Source organism: Dromaius novaehollandiae, chromosome 13, assembly GCF_036370855.1.
Source record: "Dromaius novaehollandiae isolate bDroNov1 chromosome 13, bDroNov1.hap1, whole genome shotgun sequence".
NCBI lineage: Eukaryota > Metazoa > Chordata > Aves > Casuariiformes > Dromaiidae > Dromaius > Dromaius novaehollandiae.
Window position 1 is genome coordinate 3,132,401 of NC_088110.1, and position 15,874 is coordinate 3,148,274.

At 55.0% G+C, this 15,874-nt stretch overlaps 1 protein-coding gene across 1 annotated transcript in view; it reads right to left on the reverse strand.

The window, feature by feature from the left end:
- The window catches only part of VAC14 (VAC14 component of PIKFYVE complex), a 109,382-nt gene that overhangs the window by 35,558 nt on the left and 57,950 nt on the right, over positions 1-15,874 (reverse strand). Inside the window, exon 14 of the mRNA XM_064519434.1 lies at positions 13,636-13,768. Coding sequence (XP_064375504.1) covers positions 13,636-13,768 — 133 coding nt within the window. The remainder of the gene's footprint in view (positions 1-13,635; positions 13,769-15,874) is intronic.

Below are 15,874 nucleotides of genomic sequence, written 5' to 3' on the forward strand. Positions count from 1 at the left end.
AGCAGGCTGGGAAGGGAGCTGGCAGGCAGGACCCAGCACAGCACCAAAGGAATATTAAAATGAAGCAAGCTGTCAGGGCATCACGCACTGATTGCCAGAGAAGCGGAGGATTTTGGCAACGGGCACAGCGCAACGCATTTGATGGTGAAGCTTTCTGATGGCTGGGGCCTAGCTAGAAAGACTGGGTGCATTGTTGGCAACCGCTTTGGGGTTAACGGGCCTCCCGGCGGGAGTCACACAAAAGCCAAGGAGCCCAGGGAAACAGAAAAAGCAAATAGATGCCGGTGGCGCTGAGCATCACTGATGGTGTCACGCTGGTGGCAGCAGGCAGGGACCACCGGCTGCGTGAGCAGCAGGGCTGCCCATCGGATGCAGGGCTTGGGAACGAGCGTGCCCGAGGGCAGCGGCAAGGTGCTTTCTGGGTCTTTCCTGCTATCACTTGTCACCACGAAGGTGGATACAGATGGGCCTACAGTAAGGCAGCCAGCATTAACTGATTTTTTTAAAATCAAGCTATTAATATCTAGGACACCTCTGTGTCTTTGGGACAAACTGGTCCGTGTGGGTCAGCACACCCTCCTCTGGGGTTGAGGCGACCTCGTGTCAGTGGCCTGATCCAGAGGCATCTGGGGAGCATCCTCATCTTGTGCTCCGCTCAGCTCAGAAGAGACACTCCTGAGCTTTAACTGTTACTTGGCTTAGGCGCCCGTGCTAGGCCCTCCGCCACCTCTGCCTCCGCCCGCCGGGCTTTGAAGCGAGCGCTCCTTTCTGCAGAGTCATCTCCTCCCACTTGCTGCAGCCGTTACCGGCTGCCTGGTCTTGCCGATCTCCAAAGCACTTGCAGAAGCTGGAAAAAGGCAGAGAACATGGTAAACCCCCTGCTTGGTTGTGTAAGCCCTAGCGACAGCCCTCAGCTACCACTTCATTTCAAAGGAAACCACTTTCTCAGCACAAGCAGAGCGTGAGGCACTTGTGCTACCAGCGTCTTTTGGGAGTGCTCCTCCCACGGCATCCCAAAAGATGCTTTTCCTGGCTACAAGGGGAAGTGGGACCAGAGATAACGCTCTGCTCTGGAGATGGCAATGACTGCACAGCGGCTTCCTCGCTGCAGAGGCAGCGTGCCTTGCAGGGAGCTGTGCCAACGGAGGCGGGGAGGCTACGGACTGCTTTGCACCTCCCTTCCCTGGGGAACACGTCGCAAGAGGGGATGAAGCAGCCGCCCAGCCACACACCTCAACTCAGAAAAATGTCTTTCGATGACCCTTCTGCACCCTGCATCAAAGGATCAAATCGCACTGTTCCCATGCATGAGACCTCGCTGGCTCGGCGCACGGGGCTGCCTCGCAGTCTCTTCTCCTATTTGGGCTCCTGGGTCAGCCTGAGCTCTAACTCTTCTGAGCTGAGCGGGGCACAAGATGAGGATGCTCCCCAGATGCCTCTGGATCAGGCCACTGACACAAGGTCGCCTCAACCCCAGAGGAGGGTGTGCTGACCCACACGGACCAGTTTGCTCTCCGCCAGCCTCTCCTTTCACGTGCACACTTTGGACGGGGAGCCTGCTCTGGGGCCACGGCCTTGCTGGCCGCACACGCTGACAGCTCCTTGCAGGGGAAGAACCAGCCTCACGCCAGACATCTGATTTTCTCTCTCCTAGATGGAGACAACTGACAAGGCAGGCTAGGAACTGTCTGAAACCTCCTTTCATTATCCACTCTGACAAATGGGAATTTCCCCAGGTTTTATATTGTTCATTCAATTATCGCAATCACTCCCACATTCAGAAGAGAGGGAAGCATTTCTTTCCAGCATGTCTATTTGTCCAAGAAGCTAACAGCTCCAGAGAAGCCATTACCATCTCCAATGCAAACAGGCGGCTGAGCTGTACGTGTTCTCCCCACAGGCCACCCCAGCTACTTTGCAAGCAGTTGAGGCCTGCCACGTAAAACCGGATTGAGGGTTTTTTCGATCTTGGTTAAGGTCTAATCACATCAATGGTAACACAGAGACCACTTAACTAACCACCTGCATTTTGCTAGACCAGAATCAAGTGCAGACACACTGTACGTGGTATTAATCCTTGTATGACTTTGGGGGAAGGGACAGCAGGAGCAGTAGGGGTGGGGAGATGCAGGTTGGGCATTAGAGCAAATCCAAGGAATCAGAAAACAAGGTATCTGTGAGTATTTCTCTGAGAGATGCTAGGCTGAGCTCCGAACTCCAGGCAAGGTTCTAGCTAAAAAAATACATCCTTGTTTACGCTGTGGTTTAGGAGCCCCAGATGTTATTATTGCAGCACACGCACTGCTGGGCTTTCCTCCGCACCTGCCACCTCTCCTGCTGCAGCAGTGCAGAGCGGTGCCGGCTCGCGGCGCAGAGCCGCTGCGAGGCTACGGCCGCGTCTGCAACCGCCCACCAGCCCCATGGAGCGCAGGGAAACCAGCCGCGTCCCTCCAGACACCCTGGCTCCCTTTCGGCATCGCACAGTGGATGAGGGATGGATCTAGGTGCCCTTCCTGCCTTGGGGGACTCCACGCCAGCTGGCTTGGGTGGAGCTTACCTAGAGGGACACCAAGGGTGGATGCAACCTTTCATACATTGGCCTGGTTCCTGCAGTCCATCGGCCCAGAGACTAGACACACTTGTGAGGCTTGAGCAGTCGGCTGCTCTCCCCCGCTTCCCCGCAGTGCCACGACCCTCCCTGCTCCGAGCTGGAAGCTGTTGACCTAGCAAACCCCACGGCCAGGGCAGAGCACAAAGCCGAGAGCATTTGGCATCAAAGGGCCAAAGGGGATTTGCTCAAGCAAATGCACCGCAGGTGCAGCTGAGCAGAGACCAGACACACAGCAGCTCACATACCAAAGGGAAGATGTTCAAGGCGTTCATAAAAAGTTACACCGAGGGGAAAACATTTTCAGCTGGGAGTTGAACACGTCACATCTGGAAAGCTAGCAGACTTCCAGAGAGACAACTCCGCCAGCAAGGGCAGCGAGGAGGCTCCCGCTGAGCGAGCGGAGGAGAAGGCCGGGTGGTGGGAGCAGAGTGCCCAGGCAGATGCGGCAGCAGGAGGTAAGGAGCCTGCTGCTGGGCGGGCGTTTCCTGGGGCAGGCATCCGGCCCTGAGCGGAGCCTCCGGGCTTTGATCGAGACCTTCTGAAAACTGTGACTGTGGGAACTGCCAGAGCATCCTCGAAAGAGCTGCTGCAGCAGCTTGCCTGCCTGCCTGCCTGCCTGTTGTGCCTGCAATTGGTCGGCTACGCGTGACGAGAGGGGTTGTACAGCCATCTCCAGCTGAGAGCGATGGGCTGGGAGATGCTCAAAAGCAGCCAGGAGTGGAAAACCTTGATGAGACCAGCAGGATGCAAAACACTCACTGGGCTCTGCCTTGAGGTTTTTAACCAAGCATGCCCTGTGCTCAGGGGATAAGCCTGGGCAAGATCCCCTGTAAGAGAGACAGCGAAAACATCGTTATTTGGTCTCTCCCAGACTGCCCGTTCTGGCTTTTCACTCCGTGGCGATTAATAAGCCAAGACATCATATTTCAAGAGCAAGGAAGAGAAGAAAATACAACCAGAACCTCCAAATCCTGACCAACCAGATCAGATCGGTAATTTAACAGCTAATGCCAAAGGCAAATCCACACGACTGTGCCAAACACTGTCTCCGGCCCCTTGTGAGTAACTCCCCTAGGGAAATGCTGCCTGCCCAAGATCAGGGAAGGAGCCCGTTCTCGCACAATCAGCCAGGCAAGGAAAGCTTGGAAGGTAGCTTGAAAGTCGCTCGTGGGAGCTTATGATTAAACTCTGCTTCAGGGAAACAAATGTTTAGCAACCCAGGTGCAGCTCTTCCACAGGAGCCGGTGGTGACCTGGGCTGCAGTCAGGAATGGCCAGCACGGGTGAGGGAGGACTCGGGTCTCTAATCGTGCCTGCATGTGGCCAAACTCCGTTAGAAGATGCTCAGACAAGTGGCCTCGCTCCCCAGGCACAGGCCGGCTCCTCGAGCTCCGCTCTCCATTTGCCAGCCCACCTTTTCCAGGAGCCCCCTTTCCCAGCCCGCTCGTCCGGACCTCATGCTGCACTCCTGCTGCGATCCCAGGGAAACCGCTGGGAGCGAGAAAATGTCATCACGTGGGACCTGCCCTTTAGAGGAACTTGGACATTTTGCGAGGGTTTTTTCTCCCCTACGCACACTTCCTCTTCCTCCCCTCCACACTCTTGCTGACCTTAATTAGTCCCAGCCCACTCCGACGCTGCTGATCACATGTGTTTCCCATTTTTCTACAGGAAAACGCATCAAATTCTTACAGGCAGCTCTGAGTAATCCGGGTCCCAGAGCAGCTTCAGCGTGTAGGACGGTTAGCTCCTTTCCAGATCCCGCTGGGAGGCTTTGGAGAAGGAGCTGGCCTGCATCGCTCCCGCAGCACTGCTGTCCACGGCTCCCTTGGCATCTCCTTCTCCTAAGAGGCTGCCTGTGCTTCCCGGGGGAAGCCCGACTCTCCGGGGACCCAACCCAAGAGGGGCCTGGCACGGGGCGTCCCAGCTCCTTTTATCACCGCAGGCATACGCCCTCCAGGCAGGGTGACCAGGCTCCTCCGGACAAGGTCACGCTGCCGATCACCTCCAGGGCGTTGTGCACAGACCTCCTGCATCCTGGCTCTAGCCCTGGTGAAACAAGGTCTCTTCTCCAAGCCTGCCCTGGGAGGCTTGGGATTTTTCCACTTGCTCAGGGAGTTTTGCACTAGTTTGAGCTCTGCCAAGTTGATGCCGCCCCGGACGGCTCCCTCCCCGCCCCAGGCGCAGGCCAGCTGACACCGCTCTGTTTAAGAGCTGGTAATCGGTTGCCGTCAGGCTGTCGAGCAACAGCTTCCGACTCCCGCGTGTGCTCCAAGGGGCCGGGAGCATCGGGGAGAGCTGAGCACGGAGGCGTTGCAGGCTCCCCAGCGCCCACCTTTCCGCAAGCGTGGCCACGGCAGACGCCGCCCCACGAGATCTCTCTCCTGGAGACAGCGGGAGGGCTCGGGTGCTGCCTGGTTAAAGCACCCCTGTCCCCAGCGGTGCCCCAAGGACCAGGGAAATGAAGAACTGGTTAGGCACGTGCTCCCTCGGGCTCCGGGCTCGCTGAGCCCATTGCATCACCAAAAATAGCCAGTTCAAGAGTTGGGCCTTTGCAGAGTTAAAACTGAGTTCCCGACTCTCACCCTGAATTAACATAATCCATCAAAGCCCAAGAGGAGCCATTCAAGGCGTTCTCTTGGCGAGCCGGGAACAGCACAGGCAGCAGGAGAGGCATGAAATCAGAGGCCGGTTGTCACAGCGCTTAACAAACACCGCTCTTTATCCTCGGTCGCCGGGGCCAGGGCTTCCCATCCCTGCGCAGCGAAGGCAGCGGTGAAAGCCAGAGCCAGGGAGAGGAGCTCCCGGGGAGCAGGCAGGGGTTGGAGAGACGCGCAAGGAAATGAGTCTGAGGTGAGAGATCAGAAGAAAACCAGGAGCAACCAAAGTTGTTAGCCGGCGGCGTTTGTGCCGACACAATGATTAAATAAGAACATCCATTCAGGGCAAGAACGCGCCGGCCCTGCCGGACTGCAGGTTCCCCCCAATTACTGCATGAGAAGCAGGTTCTTCTCACAGAGCAATTATAACGGGAGCCAACTTCTAAATGACATGAGCATAACGCACGGATCACTCCCGCTTCCCGTCGCTGACGGGTTGGAAACCAAGCAAGCCTCGCGGCATGCTAATGGCTCTTACATAAACACCCAGCCTTGAATACTGGCGTTGAGCTGAGAGCTGACCCACATAGGGGGGCTCCGGGGCAGGCGGCCTGGCTTGGCAGCTGAGTCCGCTCCAAGTGAGGTCCAAGCCAACACAAGGCCTAAACCCGAATAGCACTGACACCCGAAGAGTCCCAGGACTCTTTGTGGGCTGACCATGACAGCCTGGATCTTCAGTCCCCAGGCTCTGCCTCTCTATCCCAACCCAAAGACCTCGGCTACCCCTAGGTTTCGATGATGCCTCTCCACGCCTGGGACTGCTAGTCCCACCCAGCACACACGCTGCCCCATCCGGTGGGATTCCCCGGCTCTGCCCTGTGCCCTGCAGCTCACTGCACCAGCCTGGAGGCTTTGGAGGAAGGGAGGATTGCTTTCTGTTTTTAAAGCGGGAGCAAAAAAATAAGGGCTTTCTCCGGTTACTCCTTTCTGCAAGGCAACAGGGGAGGGGGAGAAAGTGCACAGTTCATTAAAGCAAAAGGGCAGTCGGCCAGAGAGCATCCTGGCAGGCAGAGTAGTGTATTTTCACAGACTTGCTGCCTCCTGACACAGAAGCTTCCCTTGTAAAGATCACAGCTGTTTGGATTTTACCCGAGCTCATATCACAGTTTATCAAAGGGACTAGATTTTCTTTTTTTTTGCACTTTGCTGAGTACAAGCAGAACAGTTCACGCAAAAAACAAACCCAGGTTTTGTTCTGCATGTAGCAGCCCGGAGGGTGGGAGAGAGGAAGAAGGGACAGGCACAACCACCCTCCCCGATTCACATGCCGACGGGAGCAGAGGGACTTTCTGTGCACGGGTTTCTTGACGAAAGCGCGAGGCTGAAGGAGGCACCGTGCTAGCAGCAAGCCCAAAGGAAGGAGGAAGCAGGAGGCGAGCTCACGTCACAGCTCTGCCAGCCTCCAGCTCACCAGGAGACTGAAGCGGGCTCATCAGAAAGTAGCAAACTGTTTGGCCAAGCAACTACGTGTTCAGAGGAGCTGCCAGAGCCCGGGCGAACGTGAGGGCACACACGAGGATTCTGCATTGGCCTCGAGGCTGCTGCAGTCACGGGCGAGAGCTGGCTGGGCTGCGGAAGACGGGCAGGTGATGAAGCTGGAGGGTGGGACAGCAAGGCAGGAGGAAAGGAGAGGCTAACAACTGAGCAGGAGATCCAGTGAAGGGAAGGGTGACAGTGCAATGGTGGATCACTGGAGACAGCAGCAAAACAGAGGGGGAGTTTACACCACATCTCCTGGGGCTCAGGCATCTCCTTAACATCAGCTGCCCTCCACCCAAAGCAGGTGCACTGCACAAAAGTTGCCCTTAGGAAAACAACAGCCTTTTCTTCACCCCTAGACCCAAGGCCTCCAGCCAGAACCCAGGGCCCCTGCGGCCCTCACGGTGCTGGAGAAGGGCCCCGCTCCCGGGTGTCCCTCACCCTGAGCGTGGTCTTCATGTCCATCCCCGCAGGAGGACACACTCCGCCAGCTCCCTCCCCAGAGGCCTTGGCATGGAGACAACGGTGCCGGTGCACTAAACCAAAGAGATGCATGCTGTCCGGGCCTGCGCAGCATCCCCAGCGCACCCCTCATGATCTGAGCCTGCAGCCAGCAGAAATCACTAACCCCCAAACCCCAGGCCCCTCATCCCACTCACTCCCAGGAGCCTTCCTCGCTGCGATACTGTTGGGCTGCCCTTCCCACCCCACCCAAGCAGACCCGGCCATGGGAAAGCTAGACAGACAGAGCAAAAAGCGATTTAACATGCTCCTCACTCCCTGTCTGCCAAGAGCATCAGATGTCTACGCTGCGCTGCAAATCCAGTTGCTTCTCTCTCTCGCTCCCTCCCTCAAACTCTCCACCTTGGTCAGCAGGTTCGGCCTGCTTGGCAGTCTCTGCTCTTTCTCCTGCTTTCCCCTTCTGGGGAGAAAGTGGTGCTTTGCGGTCAGCCCCAGCCTCTCGGCTTTGCTGCTCAGAGGCAGAGAAGTGCCCCCCTGCCAGGAAAGAGGGGACAGTCAGCTACAGCCCCACGCCAAGGGAAGGGCTTCACCCCAGGCACCGGCACCATAAGAGCCTTTCACGCGCCCATAACGTGCTGGAACACCACAGATGTTTGTCCCCAGCTCTGCCCTCTTTGCTGTCCCACAGCTAGGATTTCCCCAGCAGCTGCTGAAGCCAGCAGGCATCTTCTGAGGCTCCCTGCCCAAGCCCTTCCAGGCCGTGCATTGCTCCCTAAGCGTCCTGAGCCACGCCGGGTTGCACCAGGCCAGCTCTCCACTCACATGCTCACGGCAGGACTTTGAGACTTCAGGAAAAACACGGGATTTACAGCCAGTTCTGCAGGTGGACTTTTCCCTTCTGCATTAGCACTAAACCAGCAGCCCATCAGGAGACTCGGGATTTTCCGAGTCCCCAGCTAATGCTGCAAATTGGCTCAATAACCTTATCTGCTCTAGCCTATGTCTGCCGGAGCAGATGCAAAACCAACCCTCCTGCCTGCCCACCTCCCGCTGCGTTCAAGTGTCCCCTAGAGCTAAATTGAAAGCACAGTAAAAGCCAAGCCAACACAACACCCTGGTCAGACACCAGCAGCTCCGGCAGCTTCGTTGTCATCTCCGCTTCCCACCCAGCCCTGCAGCATGCTCCTTTCCATCCCCGATGAGGTGGCAGAAAGTCACCCCTCAGTGCAGTTCAATGCAGTTTAACATCAGAAAATGTCCCCCCCCCCCCGCCCCCATGACTGCCTGCAAGAAGGTACTGCCCAGAAGGGAATTTTGATGGATCTGTAAAACAAGCTCAAACAACGTGCGCAAATGGGCCCTCTGCCCACAGGTGCCTGGAAAGCACACTGCTGACTCAGGCACCCTCTCTTGCCCGAGGGGGTGACAGTTCAGAGACAAAAAGGCCTCTACAGGCTTAAAACCGAAGCCTTTCACTTTAAAACAGCCACACACAATATGCACGGGGACATCTCCAACAACTCAAGTACATCCTGTACACCCAGAAAGGTTCATACATTGACATAGTTTAATTCTGCCAGTCCATACTGACCACAAACACCTGGGCTATTTCACCTCAGAAGCCTGCTGAAAACTAGCTGCTGTTGTGACGGGCTCAGCTAAACCGGCTCCCAAAATTCAGACAAACTCCATGGGCAGGACAAGGGCTGCTCAACCAGGACCTGGGGAGCGATGAGCGAGAAGATGGCTCCTTCCAATGGCAGCAAGTTGTTAGATTAGTCAGTCCTTTCCTCAAATTGTGCTCCGGGTAACAAAACTGATGTGCAGGGGGTCGTGCCCACCCTTTCACTTAATCCCTGCACCCCACAGAGGTGCCACCAACAGTCAGGCCTCACATCCAACCCCTAAATCTTCAGATGGCGGAGGCTGAGCACCGAGGTGCCACTTTGTGCTCAGCCGTTCGCCTCCCTCCTGACCCGACAAGCCTTAGCGGAGACGCTATTCCTCTCCGAGGTTCTTGCTTTGAGGACGCCTGCGTGGATCCAAGCAGACATGTGATGCTTTGGAAGCTCCTCTGCATTTTTGTGCTGCTCCAAAGCCATAATCAGGAGGTCAGTAGCTGAATGTGAATATTTTGTTCTTGCTTAAGGGCTCGGTTGAGTCCAGGACTCCTTCCCTGCCACGTTCCAGCTAGGGCAGAGTGGCAGAAATCTCCTACTTAGTGGGAAGGCTGGAAGGTCTCAGGGCTGCACATGGCGGTGAGAGGCAACAATTAGGAAATTGCGAAAGGCTGACGCTCCGGCCTCTGACAACTACTGAGCTACCTCTGAAGGAAAGCAAATCCGGACTGAAAGGAAGAGGCAGCACTTGGAGTTTGAAACAAGGTTTCTAAGACAGAATAACTTTACTGGCTTTGAGCCTAAAAGAAGTCACAAGTAATAATGAGAGACCGAGCCCCATAGGAAACCCCCATCTCCTGGGATGCACAAAAGTGACTCCAGGCAAAGAAATCCTTGGAAGAGACCATGAAGTCAGGTTTGCTGCCTTTCTGGTTCTTTGAGGGGTAGGAAGCTCGAAAAGGCTTTTCTTCCCAGGAGAGAGTGCTATGCAAATAAATATCCCTCTGGCCTTCTCCGGAGGATTCTGGATGATCACTACCTCCGTAGCTCCCTCAGCAGAGCAGCGGGAGTCCTTGCACAGAGAGGGTCTCTCTCCCAAGTGTTTATGAGGCCCCAGAGTCAAGTGTGCACTAAGCAGCTTTGAAGAGCCTTGAAGAGCCCTTTCCCGGATGCTTCGCTTCCCTTCGCCTCCTCCCGGGGCCCAGCCCAGCTCGTCAGCTCCGCCGTGGCCGTAGGCTCGGCCTCCGTGAGCCCTCCCGCCAAGAGCGGAGGCCGAGCCGTGCGGAGCGGCGCGTCGCATCCCTCCGGGGAAAGGCAGCCGGCTGGGACCGGGCACCGTCCGGGGAGATGGCGTTTTCCTTCACTCGACAGCGCCGCGTTACCCGCCAGCCTGGCACGCGGGGATGAGGGAGGGGAAGACCTCCGCGTTTATCGCTACCAACTGCAGCAGCGTTCGGAGCTGCTTGCCAGTTATTTTAAAGATAGTTTGTGCTTCCAGCTAGCTCCACCGTCTCCTCTGGCCTCCCCAGAAAATCTCTCGAGTTACCGGGGGTTGCTGACGGCGCGACCGCCCTGCGCCCTCAGGCAGCCATGCCGTCCTCGAGCGCCTCGCCCAGCCCGAGAGGCGAGAGCAGCAGGGAAGGGGGGAGCGGCGGCAGCCGCCGGGCGTCCCCCGGTGAGACAAGAACGGGGGAGCTCACGCGGATCCTCTGCTCGACGGGAAAGCCCAAGCGAGTGGAAACGGGACACGGTCCGAGGGCTGCTGCGGGCACGGAGGACGTGTGGCTGCTCCCCAGAGCGCCCTGCCTGCCCCAGGAGAGCCGGGCAAGGCCCACAGTGCCCCAAGGAGAGGCGTGGGGGGACCCTGCGTCTTCCCTATCCTCTTGGATGGGCGGCAGCACCGGCTCCTGCAGGGAGATCCCAAAGCACCCTCATGCATTAGCCCCACTCGACACAGGCAAAACCCACCCAGCTGCTTGGAGGGAACGTCCCAGCTCGCCAAGCCGCTGACAGGTCCCCAGCAAGGCTGGGGATCAAATCACGTTCCTGGTCTTCAAGCACACAGCATGCCACAATCTCTGCCTCCGGGACTCCGAAGACTTATCAGAAGGGAGACTAACGTCCTTTTGAGTCAGCAACGGGACAACAAGCATGAGCTGGGTTACAAAATAAACCACCTTTACTGTGGACCCTCCGTCTGACCTCACGGACCTTCATCTTTGCCCAGCCCTGACAGCACTGGCAATACGACAGGGAAAATTGCTGCGCTGTTTTAAAACTCTGTCCCACATTTCCTTTTCCACTAAGCACTAATCCCTTGACTGGAAATAATTGCCTAAGTTTAACTGGTTTATTTTCCTTCACTGCTGCCCCAGCCTAGATACAGAGAGTTGCCAAGTGGCAGGTTGGTCAAGCTTCCTTATTCCCGGGCCTGCTGGCCACCAGAAAAGGCACCGGTGGTTTCAGAGATGAGGGGGGAATGAAGGGCACGAGGGGAGCAGAGAGGCTCGTATCAGCCGGGGGGAAGGACTGCTCTTTAACCCAGCCCGTTCAGGTCTCGCAAGTATTCACTTTGTGCTCTCCAGGCAATGCTGAAAAATCATCAGCTTCTCCCAAGTCAAACATCAGGCTGGCTTCTTACCCCACCCTAGGTAACAGCTAACTTGCTTGCGGACAGTGGAGAGAGATACTGTAGGAAAACACATATGGCTTTAATTTGAAAAGTGGTTAAAAATAGCACCACGAGGCTCTCACTTTAAGTGGGTCTCTCTGGCAACACATCAATCTTTTCCACAGAGTCTTGCAAAAGTTTTCCTGCTCTATTCCCGTCTTGCTTTTTTGGAGGCGGCAGAGATGTAGTTAACACCAGCATTTTAACAGTCTTCGTTAGGTTTCAGAGTTAGTCACGAGCACCCGAGGCCATCATCCCTCCCAGAACCACTGCCCTGGCTTCACACCAAGACACCCCTGGATCTGTTACACGCACGCCACAATGTGACTGACTTCAGCCAAAGGCTAGAGTCATTTTTTTGCACTAATCTGGATTTTTTGCAAGTGTGGATTCTGGGGCACTGAGTCACAGCTTGCTGAGCTGCCCTGAGCTGGTCCGATCACACCGTCGGCTACGGGCCGGGACTAGCCCAGCCTGCCCTGGTAGCCAAGGGACTTATCCTGCTGGAGCTGGAGGGAAGAATTTGAGATGACTGCGACACAGGAGAACTTTTAAACTTTTAAACGTGACACTGGCCAGGCTCACTGTGCTGACCAGACCCAGCTGCTCTGCCCCTTTAATGAGAAATAGGGCCGCTTCGCCTCGCAAGGGCTGCTCGTTCAAACCAGGGGCTGTGCTTCCATTTTGCAGACTGTTGAGAAGAGGGGGAACACTAAAAATGGGATTTTTTTTCCCTGTCCTATCCTTAGATTCCCATGTGATTAAACTCAACATTTCCAGACTTAAGAGAAGACTAAAACCAAGCTAGATTTTGGCAGAGGAAATAGTTTTCTCAATGGGTCTTCGGGGTAAGGCACCAAATTTTAATGCAAGAAGGTGGCAGGGGGCATCTCCTAAATCCCTGCACTGCAAATCAAGCAATCGTTGCAATCCTGCCCTGCCCACACTTCATCTTGTTTCTGTAGCAGTATTTCACAGCACGATCTACCACGCTTCATCTCAACACTAATTGCTCACTGAGATGAATCTAGCGCTAACTTTTCAGCATTGTTTCAAGGCTGCCTGAAGACTTGGGCACAAATTGTTGCAGGGAGTCAAATTCAGGATGCTTTGTTAATGCAAAGCGGTTACAACTTATTACCAAGTTTGACTTAGCTGATTTGCAGAGCTGTACACACTATTTTCTGATCACAGCTCTCAGCTGCTGCAGTGATTAATCTTTCACTTGGGACCCTTGACCAGTACTTCATGCATACCTCCACCTTTGAAGAGGCAGCTGTCTTCTTCCATGGGAGTGTGTTTGGGCTTTGTGCTCTTTCAGTGTATTTCGATGCCACCTCACTGAAAGCAAGGAAGGAAAAATACAGAGTCCTGCCCCCATCTTCCCCCAGGCTCCTAACTGATTTTTTTTTTGCCTTGACCGTTAAGTCAATTATTTCTGAGCTGAGGAATTTGCATCCCTTGCCCCAGATTTCATTGCATTAAAGATTACATTCTGCCAGCTGTCCCAAAGCTTGTTTTTCCGGCATCCACCACCTAATCACAGCTCCTTAAAAAGCAGAAGCAAAACCTGCACAAGAGACCAAGATGGTGACTACCCCTCCTCTCCTACCCTTGCTTTCTCTTCAAGTGACCAGCCTGGCCTCGGGCTACCAACTGCATGACTTTGTGAATCAAAATACATGGCTTTCGTGGATGACGGGCTTCCACCGGACAAACGTCACGTGCCCAACACAAGTTACGCTTATTTGCAGCACCCTGAACTGACCCAGGTGAAAGGAATCAGTTGACTTGGCACTCTGAGCAAAAGCCTGTCTTCATGCTCCAGCTGGTCTGTTTGCGTCTTAACAAAACGGGATCTGACAACACTATTCAATAAGGAGATACTTTGCCTCAGGGGATGGGAGCAAAAAATATGGTGTCTCAACATGTGAAAGGCAAGTCCGTTTGCTCTAAAAATGTCAGCCTCGACTACCAGCAAGCCAAGGAGGCTTGCAGAAATGGTTTTGGCTCCTGGTGATCCAGGAGAGCTCAGCGCTTGCTTGGACTGTTCAAACCCTTCCTCCCCGGCCACCCTGCCAAGAAGGTGCTTGAGGGTTTTGGCAAAGCTCGAAAAGGAGCTGGGCCCTCTGACCTGATGATGAACGCTCCTCTCATCTCCAGGAGTTTCCGCTCGCTGCTGAATCTCTTGAGCAGGTTGATCATGAACTTGTAGAAGTAGGAGTTCATGGTGGGTGTGGAGGGAGAACACTCCAAGCCTTTCGTACCTGCGGAGGAGACACAGAGTTACAGAGCAGCCGGGTCAGGAACGTGAACGCAGTCTCGGACAGAGAGTGGACCCCCAAAACACGCTGATCAGAGAAGGGAAGGGCTTTGAAGGCAAGATTTCTAAGCCTTGTATAACAGCATCTGCTTTGTCCAAGCAGAACTACCCTGGCCACAGCTCTCTCCATCCCAGCAGAAAGCATCTCACAGTGTTGCCAGCCCTTGAAGAACCAGCAAAGAGGCCTTTGGGGGAGACCGCCCCCAGAGCTATTCAATTTTAGTAGCTCATAGGAAAAGGGGTGCTCGAGGCTCCACATCAGCCCTATAAATAGCGACTCCCATATCCCTGGATACATTTACACTCTTCCCCCAAAAAACAGATTGCTTGTGAACTGCAGGAGCTTTTAATCCAATCCCCACATGCTGCAGATGCCCTGAACGCAGCATGCACTTAACAGCGCACACACACACACAGCTCTGGCTCACAGCAAGCTGCAGGTTCAAGTTCAGTGACTTTATTTCCCGCAGGCAGGAGCCACTCGATGCACCGGTGCCACATACATGTGTCCCAGGGCTAGAGTAGAAGGGCAGGAAGCACTGGCCAGAAGCAGGTGAGACCCAGGCTCACACATTATACCCAGAAACGGGCTCTTCTTTTGTTTTCTGTTTGCAAAAACCCTTTATAACAAAAGCAGCTGTATGCAGGGGAATGAAGATCAAGGGCCAGCGACTGCCGTGAGCGACAAGGTGTCCCTCCAGTCTTGAGGGAGAGGGGAGGATCCAGGCATCCTCATTTCTGGAGCACCTTTTAAATCTGATCTGTCCAGGATCTCATTGGTATGAGAAACCTTCAGAGCAGGGCACAACCCTGCGCACTGCTCTTATAGCATCCTCTAAGTTTTGCCCAGAACCTTGCTGACAACAAACAAGACGTCACTTTGAGGTGGCGGCTACTACAGACCATGTTGATAAGTCTCAAAGGAAGAAAACTGCAGGTACTGAGCACAATCGGACTTGCCATGTAAGGAGGGTCCAAGGAGGTCCCCTGGCAAGGAGGTGAGGGTCAGGGTCTGAAAATGGGAGGGTGTAACCAAGCAGAGGAGAGAGGGGAAGGAGAGCTGGTGTGGTCAGGAAAGCTTAGATTTGCTTTGACGTACCAGACAAGTATTCCTTTCCCACACAGATCTAATGCATTTCCAGACTTGTAAGGCTCTTTCTTAGATACTTTGCTTGGGGCTGGAGGACTTCCAGCAGCGCAGCAAAGGGAGCAGCACACTCAATCCACTCGTGTCAGGAAGGACACGCAGAGCCGGCATGCCCCTGCTCATAACCTCAGCGCCCAACCGCCAACGTCCCAGGCCCCCACTATAGCGGATCTCAATAGCCAAACTCAGAGCCACAAAATCCAGTCCTGCTGGGCTTGGTTACCTGGAAGTTGCTCGTATTACACTAAACAACACTGCCAGTTTGTGAAGCCTGGGTGGGAGCAGAGCACTGCTGACCTGGGCAGCTCTCATCGATGCCTGCACAGGCACACAGCTCAGCCCAAATAGCCCTTGCGGACAGGTTAGGCTAAGGCAGCCGACAAAACCTGCTCGTGTCCGCTCTGCCGGCTCTGCTGCATGGGAGGGCAACTTCCACCCCGGCTTCTGGCCACAGCCAAAGACTGTTTCTGCAAAGTTGCTTGGCGTCAGCCCCACCGCGCTTCACAACACGCTCCAAGGGCTGCACAGGAGAAGCTCAGAGAGGGCAGCGTACAGTAAATTCACAGCCCAGCATCTTGCGTGCTAGGTCTCCTTCCCAGCTGCTCTGCACGTTCACTTTGGGACCTGCAGCTACACCTCAGAGCAGGCGTTTTCTCTTTACTTACCCTCTCCTTTTCAGGTGCAGCGAGCACCTCCTCTTCCCACACACTTCCACGCTGCCTAACTCCGCAGGGCTCCAGGCTCTGCCCTGCTCAACGTCTTACCCTATGTTCCCATCACGAGAACGGTGCTCTCGTTATTATATCTAGTTATTAGGAGAAACTGCAGGTCACAAAAACGTAATCTCGCTGAGCAAAAGGTTATAACTCCATAAAAGACTGTTTGCAGGGCAGGTAGCCAGGG